We start from the raw sequence: 17408 nt of genomic DNA on the forward strand, positions 1-17408 counted from the left end.
AACAAAGGGGTGAGGGGTAAAATGGTATTAAAAAAAAATTAAAAACAAAAAAAAAATCTTAATGGGGTATTAGGGAAGACTCCCTTAGAGTGCATTGGGTAAGAGGGAATTAGAAAAACTTAATGGGGTAAGGGGGAAAAAAATCCCTAGAAATGGGGTAAATGGACAAAACCCCTAAAATGAAATATCCATTATTTTGGTCAAACAAAGCTCGACTTTTCAAGTAGAGTAGAGATTCTAGCAACAGAGTCGGTGAAGTAAATTGTTTAAGTGATCTGTTTCTGAACATTTGAGACGCCGGACCGTCTCACCGCCTATGCTACCCTCACTGGAGTCGCCCGCATCGTGTCCTATCCTATCCCAACCCGACCAGGTATTAGCTTTCGTTCTATTCCGCTCAGAAATATCAAATATAAACCCAAGAGAAAAACTAAATTAACAAATAAAGTTTCAATCTTTGAACGATTTCAGCCTAAAGCTCTTAACTTTGATGCCTCTTTGTTCACAGCTGATTGTAAATGCTAAGTTCAGAACTTCGAGAAATGAATAATCTTAATATTAGTTATGAGTTCTCCAATTGAGTGATGTGCTACTGTGTCCAGTTTCCTCTGTTCTGTCTTTGGTCAACTCTGTTTATTCGTTGTTTGATTTTGAATCAATTACATTTGTTTCAATTTGCTCTACTCTTAAAGAAATACAGAAAAAGGAAGTTGTGGGTCTGAAATGTTCTAGCATTTTGATGTTCTTGTAGAGTCTGATGGGTTCTAGATGTAAAGAGAAGACCACATATCGAAGACAGTTCTTGTAGAGTCTTAAGGAATTCTATGTCTGTGCGGTGTACTTTTCACAGTGGAAGCAGAACAAACTAATGAGATTAATCGAGTGTGCTTTTGAGAACCGTTATTGCAAATTTACAATGGCAAAAGATAAGCAGTTGTTTTAGTTGAGTATGGAGGAGGGCTTTTATTTATGCTATTGTACTGTGTAAAATGGCTAAAGAAAGTTGAAGATAAGTGCCCCAAGAGTGATAACCAGCTTGGTAGAGCATGAGATTAAGAAGACCCGTTGTTTCCCTATTCTTGTAAGACCAATTCTCATCTCAGATTGAGAAGTTGGGTTGTCATGCCAGAAATTACATTTGGTGTGGGCTTTGTTGCGTATCATCATCATCCAGCTCTGGTTCACTGTGAATATGCAGTGGTTGTGTTATCTGAGGAGGATGGTGATGCAGATAAGCAAATTAGGGGGGTGTGGTCTGATATACATTGCAATACTTTGTGGAGGTGTCGTGAAGTCATTGCTAGTTCTTCATATCAGCTGAAACGGTCATAGTGCAGACTCTCCACCATGTTTGGAGAGGTATACTATTGAAGAGTGCCGATCACAAGATGGAATCCAGAACAATGCTGTGAAGATCAGCCAGTAGTTGAAACTGAAAGGAACCAAGTCAGAGATATAATCTTTTTCGTCACTTTAAAATTTACTGCTATCAAGTAAAAGGTATGCTTTAGCTAGAATCAGCAGCTATTGATGTGCTAAATATGTTTGCAATTGAACTTCTATGTATTCTTACTGAATATAATCACTGCTTTGATGAACTTCCTCTACACTTCCTCTTACAGTAACTATATGATTTTCAACACATAGAGCCTTGAGCAGTATCTGTTACGGTAGATCTGGTTCTTCTTATGGGACTGTACAAGATTAAATAGGCACTACATTACCCTTGTACCATGAATGCGGTATCTGTACTAACATGTGGCTGGGTAAATATCTCTTGATCATCAGTCTCATTGGGTTGATCCTCCATTGGCTTCTCCTGTGGACAGAAGAGAGGTTAATGGAGGCATTTTCAAGTCTTCAACTTCACCATAGAGCACAATGACCTTCTTGGCTATTACTTTATGATACTCATATGCACACACAGTTTCAATAATGAATCATTTTATATTTTCTCATAAATTCAGGAAGGGAAGTATATATGGCTTGAATTTTTCATTCAAGTTCCTCCTCTGTCCTGCCATTTCATGAAACAACATTCCGAAACTATAAACATGAATGGTTTTTGGAATAGTGTGGGAGCTATATAAAACCTATATTTTGCCTCTTGCCACAGTAAGAGAAATAGTGTTTTAATCTTCAGGTTAAAACTTGCAAGCCTAGAGTCTGAATCTTGAAGTAAAATTTCTGTGAAGAAGATTGTGTGGGGTTTATGATTAAAATTCTAGATTTTAGCATCTGATACCACTTGTGTATTCATCCTATCCCTACTGAGTAACAGTTTTCTCTCTCTCTGGAAATGGCTGTCTAGAGATGTAATATCCCATTAGGCATGAAATCAGGAACAAGAGGTCTCTTTGATCCCTCGGAATCAAACTTGATTATTTGCACCACATTGACATGATGAATTTTTCCTATTGCAAAAACTTAATTAATGAATAACCCTTATCTTTGGACCGCACAACATCTTAATCTACAGCAAGACGGCAATTTAACAGCTCTGTTCTAAACAGAACCAAAGCCTCCCAGAGCAAGTTTATCTTTGAATACAAGTGTCATGTTCTTAATATCTGACTTTAAATATTTTCTTGACATAAATTTTGGATGCTAGGAATATTAATGATGCACACAAAATATTCTGAGTATATCATCTCAATAAAAGTTCTTATAATATTCTGTGACTTGGGGATAAATTGAAAATTGCTACTTTTTAATGTCTGCCGGCCAAATAATTATTTTTGATTCCAATCTATCATGATCATAGCTTATTTTGTTAGAACTAATGCTCTGCATTTTCTCTGTCATTGCATACAAGAATATTTCAACTGCATCATTATATTATAGGAACTTTTACCAATAGCATCCTTTACTGAGTCTTTCGAATGCTCATTTTGTTAACTTCATATAATTTTGAGCAGAGTAGTACTGTCATTTGAATTTAGGATACATATTGCAAGATGCATGGATCTTCATCTCTATCACATCATGTTATATATTATAGACTATTTGATCTGGAGCGGAATTATTAAAAGACTTCTATCAAGTTTGAGGGATTGCAAATGCAAACCCATTTATGACTTTGAAGTTCTATATGGGGGAAGCATAAAGGCCATAGGCTGGATACCTGAGTCCTGCCTGCACTAAACAATATTGCTGGGCCTGCATTATTTGTTACTAGAGGTTGACTCTTGGTCACTCCAAGTTGTATTGTGGAGGAGCTGACTACGATTTCGCAGTTGTTGTTTCCTTCCTTGGTAGAGTTGGCTTAAGCCTCCCCAAAAGTTTAAACAATAGCTGTTTCCTGTCCAGGAGGAGCCGTCAAGGGAGTTTTATCCAGGTCAGTGCTGGTATTCAATGGTATCATCTTGATGCTATTGCGCCAAGTAAAGGCAACACCAGTAAAGGGCATAGAAACAGGGTCTGCATCCTTCAAAGAAACTAATAAAATCGATGTATAAAGTGACATGTTCAAGAGAGATGACATTATTGAAATGTCGAGAATGGTATAGTTTTGTTTAGTGTGCATAAACAATATGTTGAGAATTATTACCCGCAAATGACGGTATGATCGTATCCAATCTTTCATAAGCAATGGCATCATCCTATTGTTTATTGCACCAAGAGTTGAAAACTTGAACACTGCCAGACTTATCAAGAAAAGTTGTATCATAAAACTTCCCAATAACATCCAAGGATCAATCATCAGTACCAGGTTTCAAGAATAGAGTATATTTTATCTTCTGTTCCTCATCATAAACTTTTCTTTTATTCCATGGGATCCTAGAATCTTCTGTTGCATTTTCCACGAATCTCTCATATTTAAGTGAGCCAAAGTCTTCTGAGAATATTCTAATCTAACTAATCCAAAAGACAACCTGTCCCCTTTATTATTTGTCCTATTTTTTATTGTCTGACTAAAATGTATTTTTCTTGTATGTCACGTCATGAAAGTAGAAGATTGGTTTCATTTCTGTAATGGGTATTGCACTATAAATCAAAAGGCATTTTGGGGCAGTAGACAGTACTTGACCTTAACCATGGTTAATGTGATGATCATGTTTGCTGGTTTTCAAGATCATCAGGAGAAAGCAAAGTACATTCTGATCATTAACCATGGGTTTAGGTTTGATCAACTCTTAATTTTCTTCCTGATCATTCTTTCAAGCTTGTGGAGTTGTCGTGTTGCTGCTGCAGCAGACAATATTCGGGACACACTCAAAATTGGCGACAGTCTCAATTCCTCAAGTGCTTTAGTTTCTGCCTCTGGGAAGTTCACTCTGCTTTTCTTGCCAAACGGTTCAAGTTCCAACTACAGGTATCTAAATATTAGGCGGTACAATGTAACTGATGCGAATAAGGCGTGGGTTGCCAACCGAGACTCACCTGTTTTATACCCTCTTGGAGTTCTTACCTTGGACTCCAACAACACATTAAAGATCATTACAAACAACGAAGGTGGCGGTGGCGATCCTCCTATAGTGCTTGGCTCTGCGCCAAAAAGTAGTAGTAATGTTGTGGCTACTCTGTTGGATTCTGGCAATTTTATCCTACAACAGCTGAACTCCGATGGATCAATGAAGCAGGTGTGGTGGCAAAGCTTTGATTATCCAACAGACACCTTTTTACCAGGCATGAAGTTAGGTGTCAACCATAGCAATGGGCACATTTGGTCTCTTACATCATGGACATCCGCTTACTACCCACCGCCGGGGCCTTTCACTCTAGATTGGGACCCGACTGCCCGCCAGTTGGAAATTCGGAGAGAAGGGGTGGTTTATTGGAGAAGCGGAAACTATAGTGCTACAACCAACAGATTCCAAAACATTTTGCCGAATGCGAAGGTTAGCTTCAGGTTTAGCATTGTTTCAAATGAGAATGAAGACTACCTCACTTACAGTTCTGAAGATGGTGCATATGAGTTACCAGAATGGTTTCTAAATTTCGATGGGAGGCTTTCTAATTATTATGGAGCGGGAATTGATATTGCACGAGCAGATCAGTGTGGAGGCTACAGCACAGATGAACTAGGGTGCCAGACAAGTGGCCGGCCAACTACCTGTATGGCAGATTTCGGCAGTCCATTTGTGCCAAAAAAGGGTTATTTTCAACCAATCACCTCAAGTTCAACTTCAAGATGCCCATACTCGCTCAACTTTGTATCAAACGGAAGTTACAGTGGTACTAGTATTGATTGTAAGAATACTTGTTTGCAAAACTGTGACTGCCTTGGATTCGACTTTCTATTTGATAATCAGACAGGATGCCGATTTTGGAGTGTGGACTGTGAATTCGTTGAAGACCGCACTCAACCTGGTAATGCAAGCAGTTTGGTTTTAACAAAGCTAATGCCAACAGCAAAATCAGCAGCGCCAAAGTCACCACCAAGCAAAAGTGGTAATCCCCACTAATTCTGTCTTTTAATTGAGCTTGATGCATGTTTGGTTAGCATATCTGCATATAAATGGAATATAGTGAAACTAAATCTTTGTCAAAAATAAATATACAGCTAATTGATTAATTGTCACTTTTTGTTTAACAATAGAATATTATTGGTTACTCTCTAGGTGCAACGCATAAATGGATTTGGATTGGGGTTGCTATTAGTGCTGCTCTAGTGATAATGGCCTTTTCCGTCTTGTGCTATCTACGAAGAAGAAGAAGAAGACAATCTAAACTTTCAGGTATATACTTTAGTTAAGCATGATATGTGCTTGTTAGGCAGGTCCAACTTCACATATTTGACGATTGCAAATTGAAATTTTAATCCTCTTAATAGGTGAGGGTAAGATCGACCAGAATGAATTGCTGAACTTCAGGAGTTCTAAGAGGCCTACTGATTTGAATGGACTTCAAAATGATGGAAAGATGGGACATGATTTGAGTGTATTTAGCTATGCATCTGTGATGGCTGCCACAATCAACTTTGCTGAAGAAAACAAGCTTGGAGAAGGGGGCTTTGGACCTGTCTATAAGGTAATCTATTTTCTGTCTATTATAGAAGCTTAGGACTTGAAGTAGTCTTTTTTATCTATTAAACTCATTAGAAATATGATTTTTGATGATCCGGTAATCCATCTGATGGATATATGATTAATTTATCAGGGGAAATTGGCAACGGGAGAAGAAGTAGCTGTGAAGAGGCTTTCAAAATGTTCAGGGCAAGGAACACTAGAGTTTAAGAATGAATTGATCCTCATATATGAACTTCAACACACAAACCTTGTTCAGCTTTTTGGATTTTGCATTCACGGTGAAGAGAGGATGTTGATATATGAGTACATGCCAAACAAAAGTCTGGACTACTTTTTATTTGGTAATTCAGTAGACTATGAGTTCACTCTTAGTACATATATACATCTATTTTTTTACATATGTTTGTGTCATCTAATTTTGAACCTCTAAATATTGACCAGATTCAGTCAGAGGTGTTTTTCTAGATTGGAGAAAGCGTTTCAGCATAATTGAAGGAATTGCTCAAGGATTGCTTTATTTGCACAAATTCTCAAGAACAAGAGTAATTCATAGAGATTTAAAAGCCAGTAACGTACTACTTGATGAAAATATGAACCCCAAAATTTCGGATTTTGGTATGGCTAGGATTTTCTCCATTAATGAACTGGAAGCAAATACTAGTAGGATTGTTGGGACACGGTAAGTAAACAATATGTGCTTATATTTTGCTTTTGGTAGCTTGCCATGGATACATGAAGATTTATGCAGATAAAGTAAGAATTCATTTCTATATGGTGTAGTGGTTACATGCCTCCTGAGTACGCAATGGAAGGAATTTTCTCTACAAAATCCGATGTCTACAGTTTTGGAGTGTTGGTGCTTGAAATCATAAGTGGTAGGAAAAACAATAGCTTCTACAATGATGATCGCGCCATCAATTTAGTAGGATATGTATGTCAAATAAATCTCAGCACACTGATGTCTTTATATAGCTATAGTATTCCATCATTCTGTCATCCCAAATCAACTGATATGATCGGGATAATTTCAGGCATGGGAGTTGTGGAAAGAAGGCGCAGGGCTACAACTAATGGATCCAGCACTAGCTGATTCGTGTACTAACAAAGATCAACTGTTAAGATGCGTTCAAGTTGGTCTTCTATGCGTGGAGGATAGTGCAGCGAATCGACCTACCATGTCAGATGTGCTCTCCGGGTTGACAAATGAAAGCTCACCATTACCTGCACCTACAAAGCCAGCATTTTCTACAGATAGACATGCGGTCACCAGTACTATAGCTGAAAAGGAACCACAAATTTTATCTGTAAATGATCTGACCATTTCCGCTTGTGATGGACGTTAAAGCCTTAGAGGCACTAGCACATTGTTTAGGAGTTCTAGCTCAAGTGAGATTGAGATGGATGAGAATGTGGTAGGTCTTAAGATTGCATCTCATAGTTTCTGAAAAATATAAACAAATAAATAAGAACAATGCAGACGCTTCAATTATATGTAAAAACTTTTAGTTTCATACTGGGCCTGTTGCATGTCGATTTGGGTTTTATCCATTTGAGCCCATTGACAAAGGGAAGGAAAAAAAAAAATTGAGTGGTATTAATGGACTCGAGAATTTAGAGACACTAGCTTCATAATATAGTGATTTTTTTTTTTTTGGGAATTCATAATATAGTGATTTTGACACTTCGTTTTCACTTACACTCCACTTTTTATTGCTTAGAGTGGAGTGTGAAAAAATTTTACAAAGTGGAATGCCGTGATAATCCCCAAAACGTATATGTATGTACATATTATCGCTGACCCACTTTGTTCTAAGTACATATTAGATGCCAATTACATAAAACTACAATCAGGAGAGGATGTGTGTTGATTACTAGCTTTAACGGGCGGCAAAATCAGAAATGGACAGACCATTTATAGATTCAAGATCTGGCCCCTTCCTATCTATACCAGACGTGATCACATTTCTCCTTGTACAAAATGCTGGCTTTGTTGGTTTAGGTAAAGGCACGCTTTCATTTGTCAACATAGATATGAGATCCGACATGTTCGGCCGATCGGTTGCATTCTCTTCCACACAGAGCAGACCGACATGGATGCATCTTAACAATTGATCCTCATCACAGGAATTGGCTAGTGTTGGATCCATTAGTTCCAACGCTGCATCTTTTTTCCATAGCTCCCATGTCTGCAGAAGCGAAAGTAGTATTGACATATCAGAAAAAGAGAAAAAAAGAAGAAGAGAGAAGCATATATCACTACAAAGATTATAATAAGGTGACATACATATCCTGCTAAAGTGAGCACACGATCATCATTGTAGAAGCTGTTGTTTCTCCTACCACTGATGATTTCAAGCATTAAGACTCCAAAACTGTACACATCGGACTTTATAGAAAAGTTCCCCCCAAAGACATACTCAGGTGACATGTAACCGCTGCACCAAATGGACAGTAAATTTTTTTTTAAGTGGCATATTATCCTCTACTCAAAAAGAAACTTTCTAAAGAGTCAATAACCCCTTGTGAGTCGTTCTAACAACTAAAATTGAAAGATGTTAACTATGATAAAAATGTGGTGTTTTACTTACTATGTCCCGACAATCCTCTTAGTATTTGCTTCCAGTTCATTTTGTGTAAAAGTCCTTGCCATACCAAAATCAGAAATTCTTGGATTCATGCTTTCATCAAGTAGAATATTACTGGCCTTCAAATCTCTATGAATCACTCTCATTCTGGAGTATTTGTGCAAGTAAAGCAATCCTTGAGCGACTCCTTCAATTATGTTGAAACGCCTTTTCCAATCGAGTAGCACACCTCTGGTTGAATCTGTCAAATATGTCGAGTTAACAAATTATCAAATTGGCAAATATTGTACAAACTTAATTTTCTTAAAAATACATAAAATTTTTAGTGATAGTCTTGCCTACCAAACAAAAAGTAGTCCAGACTTTTGTTTGGCATGTACTCATATATCAACATCCTCTCTTCACCACGAATGCAAAATCCAAAAAGTTGAACAAGGTTAGTATGCTGGAGTTCATATACGAGTATCAATTCATTCTTAAACTCTAGAGCGCCTTGCTCTGAATTTTTGGAAAGCTTCTTTACGGCTATTTCTTGTCCCGTCACCAATTTTCCCTGAATTAATTGATGAACAATAATATGTCACGCTATCAACTATCACTATTACATTTCAGCTCCTATTATAGTTAGAATATATAGAATGCAAAGGGCCTTAAGATCTAGATCACCTGATAAACAGATCCAAACCCCCCTTCACCGAGCTTGTTTTCGTCTGAGAAGTTGCGTGTAGCAGCCATAACAGATGTGTAGCTAAAAACGCTTATATCATTTCCTATCTTTCCATCATTTTCATGAGTAGGTATATTAGGTTTCATCAAGGTAAGAATTTCCTGAACCTTTGCTCCATTTCGGCCTGTATATGTAGATATGTGCAGATAATTAACATTTGACACTAAATGAAATATTGAAATCTTTATTAACAGGCTGCACGCATAATGTTTAAAGAATATACCTGAATGTACTAATTTCCTTCCTATTCTTCTTATTAGTAGATAGCAGGCGAACAAACTCACCATTACCAGTAGAGCAGAGACAACAGCAGTGCCAATCCAGATCAACCTACGTGCTGGATCTTGTTCTAATAGAAGACAAGCATACTCAGAGACCCCCAAAAAAAAAAAAAAAAAAAGGAAAGTGGTCTAGGACAACCAATAATGTTCCCCTGGTCATTAATTGAGTAAGAAAATGCTCAATCATTTTTTTTTTCCTCAACCATTACTTCGATGTAAATCTAATGGTGGAAAAAATTAATTTTAAATTGAATTGTTTTATTTTTCACAATTAGTTCTTCATCCTTTGGACTAAGCACAATTTTCTGAGTCAGTTATCAAAAAATAATTTAATTAATCCTGAAGAAGAAAAATTGATTAGCGAAGAAGATAACAACTAAGGAAACGTGCGAATGAAACCCAAATCCCTTTGGAGATGAGAAAAAATCCAAATGGCAATAAAAAGATTGTCAAAAGACTTACTAATACTTCTGGGAGACGATGGTTGTAAAGGGATTAATCTTGACAGCACAAAACTAGATCCAGAACCGAAAATAGATCCAGAACTGAATCCACTGACTTTATCAAATTGACAGTCTGCACTCCAAAACCGGCATCCAGCGGTTTGATTAATCGCAATGTCAAAGCCACGGCATTCACAATCTTGCCAACAAGCAGCCTTGCACTCACTAGCGCCATTACTTACATTCCTAAAATAATATGGGGTTCTTTCACTAGTTGAATGACAGTAAACTTTTCTCAGCTGAAACTCAACCCCAAATGTCGCCATGCAACTACTTGGCCGGAGTCTTCTAAGGCACCCTTTCTCGGTGCTATAGCCGTCGCAGTCTGCTCGCGCAATGTCATCTCCTGTATAAGTATCATACAGATCCCCCGTGTCCGTCAGCAGCCATGCTGACACTTTATCAGTATGATCCACGGTGCTGTAGGTGATGGAGTCTTCTATTTTATTTGAAACGATGGTGAAATTGTACCTGGGTGATGATATATATTCGAACCTCCCATCTTTAAAGACTCCACTACTCCAATAAACCACCTCACCTAGGCTAATATGCAATTGGCGTCGTTTGTGCTCCCAAGAAAGTGTGAAAGCACCCAAAGGACTTGGTGATGATGAAAGTGACCAGATGTAGCCGGTTCTATGGTTCACACCTAGCTTCTTGCCTGGCAGAAATGTTCCTGGAGGAGCCGAATCATCATCGGACTTCACTCTCTGAATAAGGTTAAAGGTGCCGGAGTCCAACAGGGTGATGAGAATGAAAATCAAGGTGAGACTTCTAGCCATGGATAGTCACTCAAGGTTGCATTGGAAATTTTGTTCGCTGACTGTTTGATTTGTCTGATTTTTTTCGTGGTCTAAAAATCGTTGCGTGACTTTACACATCGAAGACTTGACTCAGAGTCTATATACAATTATGTATATCTCTTTCATGCCTGTCGTTTCGCTAGGTATTTTCTATGTTCACACACTTACAGACGCCTCAGTCCCCCACCTCATCTTCTTCCTAGAAGAGACGGAGAAGCTGTTCTCCACGTCTCTGTGAGTTGAGCAAATTAACATACATCTAAATGACGTCCAAGTCTCCATGTTCACTCACCCCTCACAAGACAATAATCACACATTATCAGTCATGTATCTGATAGGGCCAGAGCCTTATAAGCAGTGGTGAATCCAGAATATTTTACAAACGGAAGGGCAAAATAAAAAATGAGTGGGCTTTTCACTAAAGCCTGGTTTAGTGTGGAAAAACAAAAAAAATCCTTTGTCTTTCAAATAAAATGAAAACTTTTTTCCATAAACTTTCATTTACGGTGTTTGGTAATATAAAAAAAGTTATCATGTAAATTGTTAATATTTGTAATTAAATGCAAAATAATAGAAAGTGAGTAATAAATGTAAGAAAATAATTGAAAAGAAAATGAATCCCTTGGGATATGGAATGAACCACTTTTTCTTTTGCATCCCAAATACATGAAATGATTGAGTTTCTTTTCCCAAGACTCTAATTCCTTTAGCCAAACGAGGCCAAAGAAAAGAACCAATATATATATATATATATATATATATATATATATATATATATATTGGTTCTTACGGAGGCGTTCCAAAGAGGACGTCCGCACTTTAACGAAAGTGCGGACGGCGCTGCTGCAGCTCGGCTCGGGGCACGACGGAGCGGCGGGGGTTGCCGGAAGGACGCCAGGGGTCGGGCGGAGAGGTCTGCAGTCGGTGGAGTCGCCGGCGACGTCGTTGCAGCGCTGCCCAGAAAACCTGCAGTTGCAGGTCGGGTTGCTGCCCAGAAACTGCAACTCGGACCTCCTCCGACCTCGAACGCTGCCCAGACCCGTCCGCCAAGCCCCGAGCCGCCGTCGCCGCCTGGAAAGCCTCCGCTGCGTCGCCGTCCGCACTTTAGCAACGAACAGAAAACAAAGAACTACTGTTCGCTCACTATGCATGTCCCGACGATCCTCTTTGTCTTAGTCTTTGGGTGAAGATTCTTGCCATACCAAAATCAGAAATTTTGGGATTCATATTTTCATCAAGTAGAAGGTTACTAACTTTCAAATCTCTATGAATCACTTGCATTCTTGAGTGCTTGTGCAAGTACAGCACTCCTTGAGTGATTCCTTCTACCATACTAAAGCGCGTCTTCCAATCTAGTAGCAGCGCTCTGGTTGAATATGTAGATTTAAGTAAGAACATTGCCAATATTCATATTATTAACTAACATTACTTTAAGGCTTACTTTAATTTTTGGTTAGTGCAAATGAAATCATGTTCTAAGATTAAAGCTATAGTCTTGCCCACCAAATAAAAAGTAGTCCAGACTTTTTTTTGGCATGTACTCATATATCAACATCCTCTCATCACCATGAATGCAAAATCCAAAAAGCTGAACGAGGTTTGTATGTTGGAGCTCATATATAAGTATCAGTTCATTCTTAAACTCTAATGTTCTTTGCCCTGAATATTCTGAAAGCCTCTTCACAGCTATTTCTTGTCCTGTCACCAATTTTCCCTGCATAAATAATCTATAACATGTCACACCATGATCAGTAGAAAAAACTCTTCTACTATTCAGCTTGCTATTAATATAAATAGGAAAAATGGAATCTTCGTTATTCAACACATAATTTACCTTATAAACAGGTCCAAAGCCCCCTTCTCCGAGCTTGTTTTCCTTGGAGAAGTTGCATGTGGCTGCTGTGATAGATGCATAGCTAAATACGCTTAAATCATGATGTTCCATCTTTCCATCATTTTGAACCACATTCACATCAGTAGGTCGATTAGATTTCATTAAGTTCAGCAACTCATTCTGAATCTTTTTCCTGTTCTCACCTATTTAGATCATCAATGAAAAAAACAAAATGTCAATGTTTCCTGTCTATGTCAAACATGTGAAATTCTGCCTAGCACACAAAGCGTTATGAACATACCTGAAAGTAAAAATTTTCTTCTCCTTAGAAGATGGCTGAGAATAAAAAACATAATTACAAGTAGAGCAACTGCGATACCAGTGCCAATCCATCTCCACTCATATTCTGCATATTTACACTTGGCTGTTTAGATTTAATTAAGATACAAGTACTTACTGGAGTGTCCCTAAACCAAATCTATACCATTAGTTGTGAAGTGAATTCTTGTTTTAATGAATGGTATGCTAGATCTTTGACAAGGGACAACTCCCTCTTTGTATTGATGCTCGACATTTACTTTCTTTTCTTACAGTTGGGGTTCATTTAATTCCTAAATGTTTGTTGTAAGTCAACTGTGAAACAATGTGAAATTCGTATAAAATTGATAACTACATGTACATGCTAACAGTGTCTGAAGCTCAGAAAAATAATAGACTTACCGTCAATAGTAGGAGCTGGCTTTGTTGTATAAAGAAATATCCTTGAATCATCATCAGTGAGGTCTTCAATGAACTTCCAGTTTCCTGTCCAAAACTGGCATCCAGTCTGATTACTAAACCGATAGTTGAAACCAAGCAGCCACAATAGTTCCAACAAGTTGCTTTACAATCACTATATCCCTGACTCGTATTTGAATTACTTGTAAATGTTGAAGCAGAGCTGGTAATTGCTTGAAAGTAACCTTGTCAAATCAATCACCAACATCTCTGCAACCAGGCTGCTCCCATCTCTCACACCCTCCATCACTGTTATAGCCATAACAGTAATCTGCTCACGCAATATCAACGTTTATATCAAAGTCACATAGCCGCCCCAGTACATTCAGCACCCATTGGGATCCATCACTTTGATCATCTACTGCAGTATAAGTAATCTTCATTCTCATTTGAAACAATGGTAAAGTTGTACCTCATCTTCTTGGAATCATCATCAGGTAGTACAAACTTGAATCTTCCATTGGTAAAGACACCGCTACTGCAACAAACCTTCCCGCGCTGCCTGATCTTCAACTGGTGTTCACTGGGGTCCCAATCGAGAGTGAAAGCCCCCGGTTCTGTGTTGTACAGACTCAACCATGATGGAAGTGACCAAATGTGACCATTTTTATGGTCACACCTAACTTCATACCTGGCAAAAGGGTGTTTCCAGGATGATCAAAAGTTTGCCACAACACCCTCTTTGTTGATCCGTCGGAGTTCAATTCTTGTAGAATGAAATTGCCATAATCCAAAAGGGTAGCAACAACACTGATATTATTGGTACTACTTTCCAAAGCAGAGGATCACCACCATTTTGGGTAACTTGCAATGCGTTGTTCTTGTCCAAGGTAAGAACTCCTGTTGGGTATAAAATGGGTGTTTTCAGGTTGGCAATCCATGCATAATTTATAGAATTTCCAGCATTGATATGATAGTTTGCTAGATAGCTGGTTTTCGAGTTTCAATTTTCGAAGAACCCCAAAGTGAACTTCCCTGTTTTGGAGACTAAGGAGCTCGATGAATCCAGCGTATCACCTGGTTTCAGTATATTTCTTCTTGCAGCATGACAAGTCTGGAAGCATGAAATAGTAAAGACAAGAACCAAGGCCAGACGGGTACTGCTAGCCATGAATCAGCACGAAGCCACTACTTAATTTCTCCAAATGATGAATACATGAACTGAATAACGTTAATACATACCAAATCATATTCTTGACAAAGGTCTCACACATGATATGCTTTTCAAACTACCATTAATACGTAGACCCAACATTAGCAGGCTCCTGAAATCTAACAAGATATAATCTTGCAATATAAGAAAATAATTCAATCACTCTCTTATGAGAAAAATCTTAGAAGACCAACTGCTTAATAGTCAATGCCCTTTCACATGGAAGACTTTGAGACACACAGAGAGTTCACATAGAAGAAAAATGCCTTAATTAGCAAGATATACAGGAGCAGCTCTCAGTATCTTGCTCCAAAACAAGAAAAATCTCAGTAAATGATGTAAAAAGCCTTCCTAAACAGTGTTACAAGGGAATAGCTCGAGCCCCAAGTGATCACATTCAAGTGATTCAACTACAGGGCCAACAGCATGTATGGGTGTACGTATTATTGATATACACGAGGAGCAGCATTAAGCTACATGGTATAATTGAATGTATGGCATGGTTTCAGTGTATCTCTGCTTGCAGCAGGAGAAGTTCACAAGCATGTAAAAAATTAAAAAGAAAATTAAGGTTACATGGCAACTGCTAGCCATGAATTGGCACAAAGGCACCTACTTTCACCAAATGATGAAGACATGAACTGAATTACATGAATCTCTCCGAAGTAATTTCTTGTCAAAGAGAAGAGGCTATGCTTCTCAGGCTACTATTAATAATGATATTCTTGTATGCAACTTATGGCCACGAAACATTAGACAGAAAAATACTGTTTGATTCCTTCCATCTAATGAGGCATTCCTTCTTACCTTATATTAACAAAAATAACAATGAAAAATGATGCTTTCAAAGATAGAAATGGAATAATCACTTATAGAAATGAGTGTTTAAATTGAACCAAACATTTTCTTTTGAAACATGATAGAAATTGAAGGATACTGGTAAGAAAGAGAATAATATGTGATGTGATATGTTCTAAATCCTGCTGAATAATATCAGAGACAAATATCCGTCTCTTGCTCTCTTATGAGAAACTTCTTGGAAGACTTTGGACTCTAAATGCATTATTTGCATACAACCCCACAAGGAAGATGACAAAGTCTCACTTCTTTCTCTATGTTCATACACAACCTTTTTTATCCTAATCGGAGAGAGATGGATTCAAATCTCTCTGTTATTTGGTCCTAAACATCAAATAAGTCGAACAGTCAGAATATAGAGAAATACATAATTTATTTGACATGACGGGATATATGTCGATGAAATTTGAGTCCATTCAGAATACCATGGATTACCTACATAGGGTGAAAGCTAAAATGGTGAGCAATAACAGAATCGATACACAATGCATATATTAATAACCTTAACGTGCTTCAAATTCAGAATTAATTGGACATACCACGTCACTAATAGATACAATTTCTGATCCCTTTGCATCAATACCAGCCTTGATAACTTTTCTTCCTATACAAAATGCTGGCTTAATTTGTTGGTGTAGGTAGGGACATGCTTTCATATGTCAAAATAGATATGACATCAGATAGCTGGGCCGATCAACTGCATTTCTTCCACGCATAGCTGACCGACATGGATGCAGCTTAACAATTGACCCTTCATACATAAATCAGATAGTTTGGGATCCATTATTTCTAGCCCACGACCATCCTTCCACAATTCCCACGCCTGAAGCAAGATTGTATGGATGTTTAGGATATCAGAATGATCGAGGGTAATCAAAACTGCAGAGAGATTTTTGACATACATATCCTACTATAGTTAGCACTTGATCCTCATTGTAGAAACTGTTGTTTCTCCTGCCACTTATGACTTCAAGAATTATCACACCAAAAACTGTAAACTCCTACTCAGGTAACATGTAACCACTGTACCAAATCAAACAAAACAGTGCATACATAAATGCATCTTTATCAATCGATCAATAGTGATTATGTAATAAGAATGTAGTTTACTTACTATGTTCCCACAACCCTATTTGCCTCCAGTTCATTGTGCGTGAAAATGTGCGCCATGCCAAAATCAGAAGTTTTGGGTTTCATATTCTCATGGAGTAGAATAATACTAGCTTTCAAATCTCTATGAATTACCCTCACTCTTGAGTATTAGTGCAAATAAAGCAATCCTCGAGTGATTCCTTCTATCATGCTGAAACGCTTATTCCAATCTAGTAGCATCCCTCTGGTTGAATCTGTCCAATATATGAAGCTAAGAAAGATTGATAATTTATATCTTTTCACAACTAAAAGAAATATAAATACAAACTTTTCTAGATCAAATGAAATGAAGCATTAAGATTAAAGTGATAGTGATGAAACCCAAATAAAAAGTAGTCCAAGGATCCCCCCATAGCATGAACATTGGATTCGAATATTATGGATTCAACAAGCATCTTCATCTTCCTTTTCCCAATCTCTCCGACTCTCCATGTTGGAAAACGGACGACCCATCCTTATCGCTTCCCTGCCTAGCCGCCGCCGCATCGGAATCCATATTTTCACTGCCCTTCCTTTCAGCAGAAGTTAGTATCGACTCGCAAGCAAAGACGCACGTTAATTGAAAGTTGCACCAAAGTAAGCCTTGTCTAGTCGATTAGGTTGTCACGTACACGAAATTATTTTTATTGCAAAATAATATATATATATATATATAAAATTTTTTTTTTTTTTTTCTTTTGGCAATCTTGTGTCAAAATAATTATTGTAGCCTATGATGGAGCATATGACAGGGCTCATCGGTATGGCATTTTGCATTGTATTG

At 37.9% G+C, this 17408-nt stretch overlaps 2 protein-coding genes, 1 long non-coding RNA gene and 1 pseudogene across 8 annotated transcripts; 1 reads left to right on the top strand and 3 right to left on the bottom strand.

The window, feature by feature from the left end:
- Positions 1-233: 233 nt before the first annotated feature.
- Positions 234-7471, top strand: LOC133728647 (G-type lectin S-receptor-like serine/threonine-protein kinase At1g67520). 3 transcript variants are annotated; one of them, XM_062156067.1, is made up of 9 exons: positions 234-373; positions 752-1500; positions 3310-5394; positions 5565-5681; positions 5777-5973; positions 6103-6313; positions 6414-6651; positions 6753-6903; positions 7004-7471. In XM_062156067.1, the coding sequence occupies exons 3-9, from the start codon at positions 3945-3947 to the stop codon at positions 7313-7315; spliced, it is 2676 nt and encodes an 891-aa protein (XP_062012051.1). In that variant the 5' UTR covers positions 234-373; positions 752-1500; positions 3310-3944; the 3' UTR covers positions 7316-7471. The 3 variants fall into 3 exon arrangements, with proteins under 3 accessions (XP_062012051.1, XP_062012052.1, XP_062012053.1); XM_062156068.1 differs by having other exon boundaries at positions 3310-5391; XM_062156069.1 differs by having other exon boundaries at positions 6753-6847; positions 7004-7208.
- A 138-nt stretch (positions 7472-7609) lies between these two features.
- On the bottom strand, positions 7610-11067 carry LOC133728650 (G-type lectin S-receptor-like serine/threonine-protein kinase CES101). Of its 4 annotated transcripts, XM_062156073.1 has the most exons (7): positions 10028-11049; positions 9508-9633; positions 9224-9408; positions 8900-9110; positions 8561-8798; positions 8257-8407; positions 7613-8158 (listed from the first exon to the last, which is right to left on the bottom strand). In XM_062156073.1, the coding sequence occupies exons 1-7, from the start codon at positions 10848-10850 to the stop codon at positions 7850-7852; spliced, it is 2043 nt and encodes a 680-aa protein (XP_062012057.1). In that variant the 5' UTR covers positions 10851-11049; the 3' UTR covers positions 7613-7849. The 4 variants fall into 4 exon arrangements, with proteins under 4 accessions (XP_062012056.1, XP_062012058.1, XP_062012057.1 ...); XM_062156072.1 differs by having other exon boundaries at positions 7610-8158; positions 9224-9633; positions 10028-11053; XM_062156074.1 differs by lacking the exon at positions 9508-9633 and having other exon boundaries at positions 7611-8158; positions 10028-11051.
- Positions 11068-12339: 1272 nt separating this feature from the next.
- On the bottom strand, positions 12340-14425 carry LOC133731097 (G-type lectin S-receptor-like serine/threonine-protein kinase At1g67520; annotated as a pseudogene).
- Positions 14426-16022: 1597 nt separating this feature from the next.
- On the bottom strand, positions 16023-17175 carry LOC133728651 (uncharacterized). The gene is made up of 3 exons (XR_009855944.1): positions 16608-17175; positions 16396-16516; positions 16023-16316 (listed from the first exon to the last, which is right to left on the bottom strand). It is a non-coding gene; the product is annotated as an uncharacterized LOC133728651 (long non-coding RNA).
- Positions 17176-17408: the final 233 nt, after the last annotated feature.

The sequence above is a fragment of the Rosa rugosa genome, chromosome 2 (assembly GCF_958449725.1).
Source record: "Rosa rugosa chromosome 2, drRosRugo1.1, whole genome shotgun sequence".
NCBI lineage: Eukaryota > Viridiplantae > Streptophyta > Magnoliopsida > Rosales > Rosaceae > Rosa > Rosa rugosa.

What these genes read in the sequence shown, in the direction of transcription:
- LOC133728647 (XM_062156067.1), top strand. Translation starts at nt 3,945, where the DNA reads ATGAAAGTAGAAGATTGGTTTCATTTCTGTAATGGGTATTGCACTATA. An exon ending in GTCACCACCAAGCAAAAGTG is followed by an intron (nt 5,395 to 5,564) that starts GTAATCCCCACT and finishes GTTACTCTCTAG; the next exon opens with GTGCAACGCATAAATGGATT. An exon ending in GCTTTGGACCTGTCTATAAG is followed by an intron (nt 5,974 to 6,102) that starts GTAATCTATTTT and finishes TTAATTTATCAG; the next exon opens with GGGAAATTGGCAACGGGAGA.
- LOC133728650 (XM_062156072.1), bottom strand. Translation starts at nt 10,850, where the DNA reads ATGGCTAGAAGTCTCACCTTGATTTTCATTCTCATCACCCTGTTGGAC. An exon ending in ATCGTCTCCCAGAAGTATTA is followed by an intron (nt 9,634 to 10,027) that starts GTAAGTCTTTTG and finishes GTCTTCTATTAG; the next exon opens with AACAAGATCCAGCACGTAGG. An exon ending in AAGAGGATTGTCGGGACATA is followed by an intron (nt 8,408 to 8,560) that starts GTAAGTAAAACA and finishes CATTTGGTGCAG; the next exon opens with CGGTTACATGTCACCTGAGT.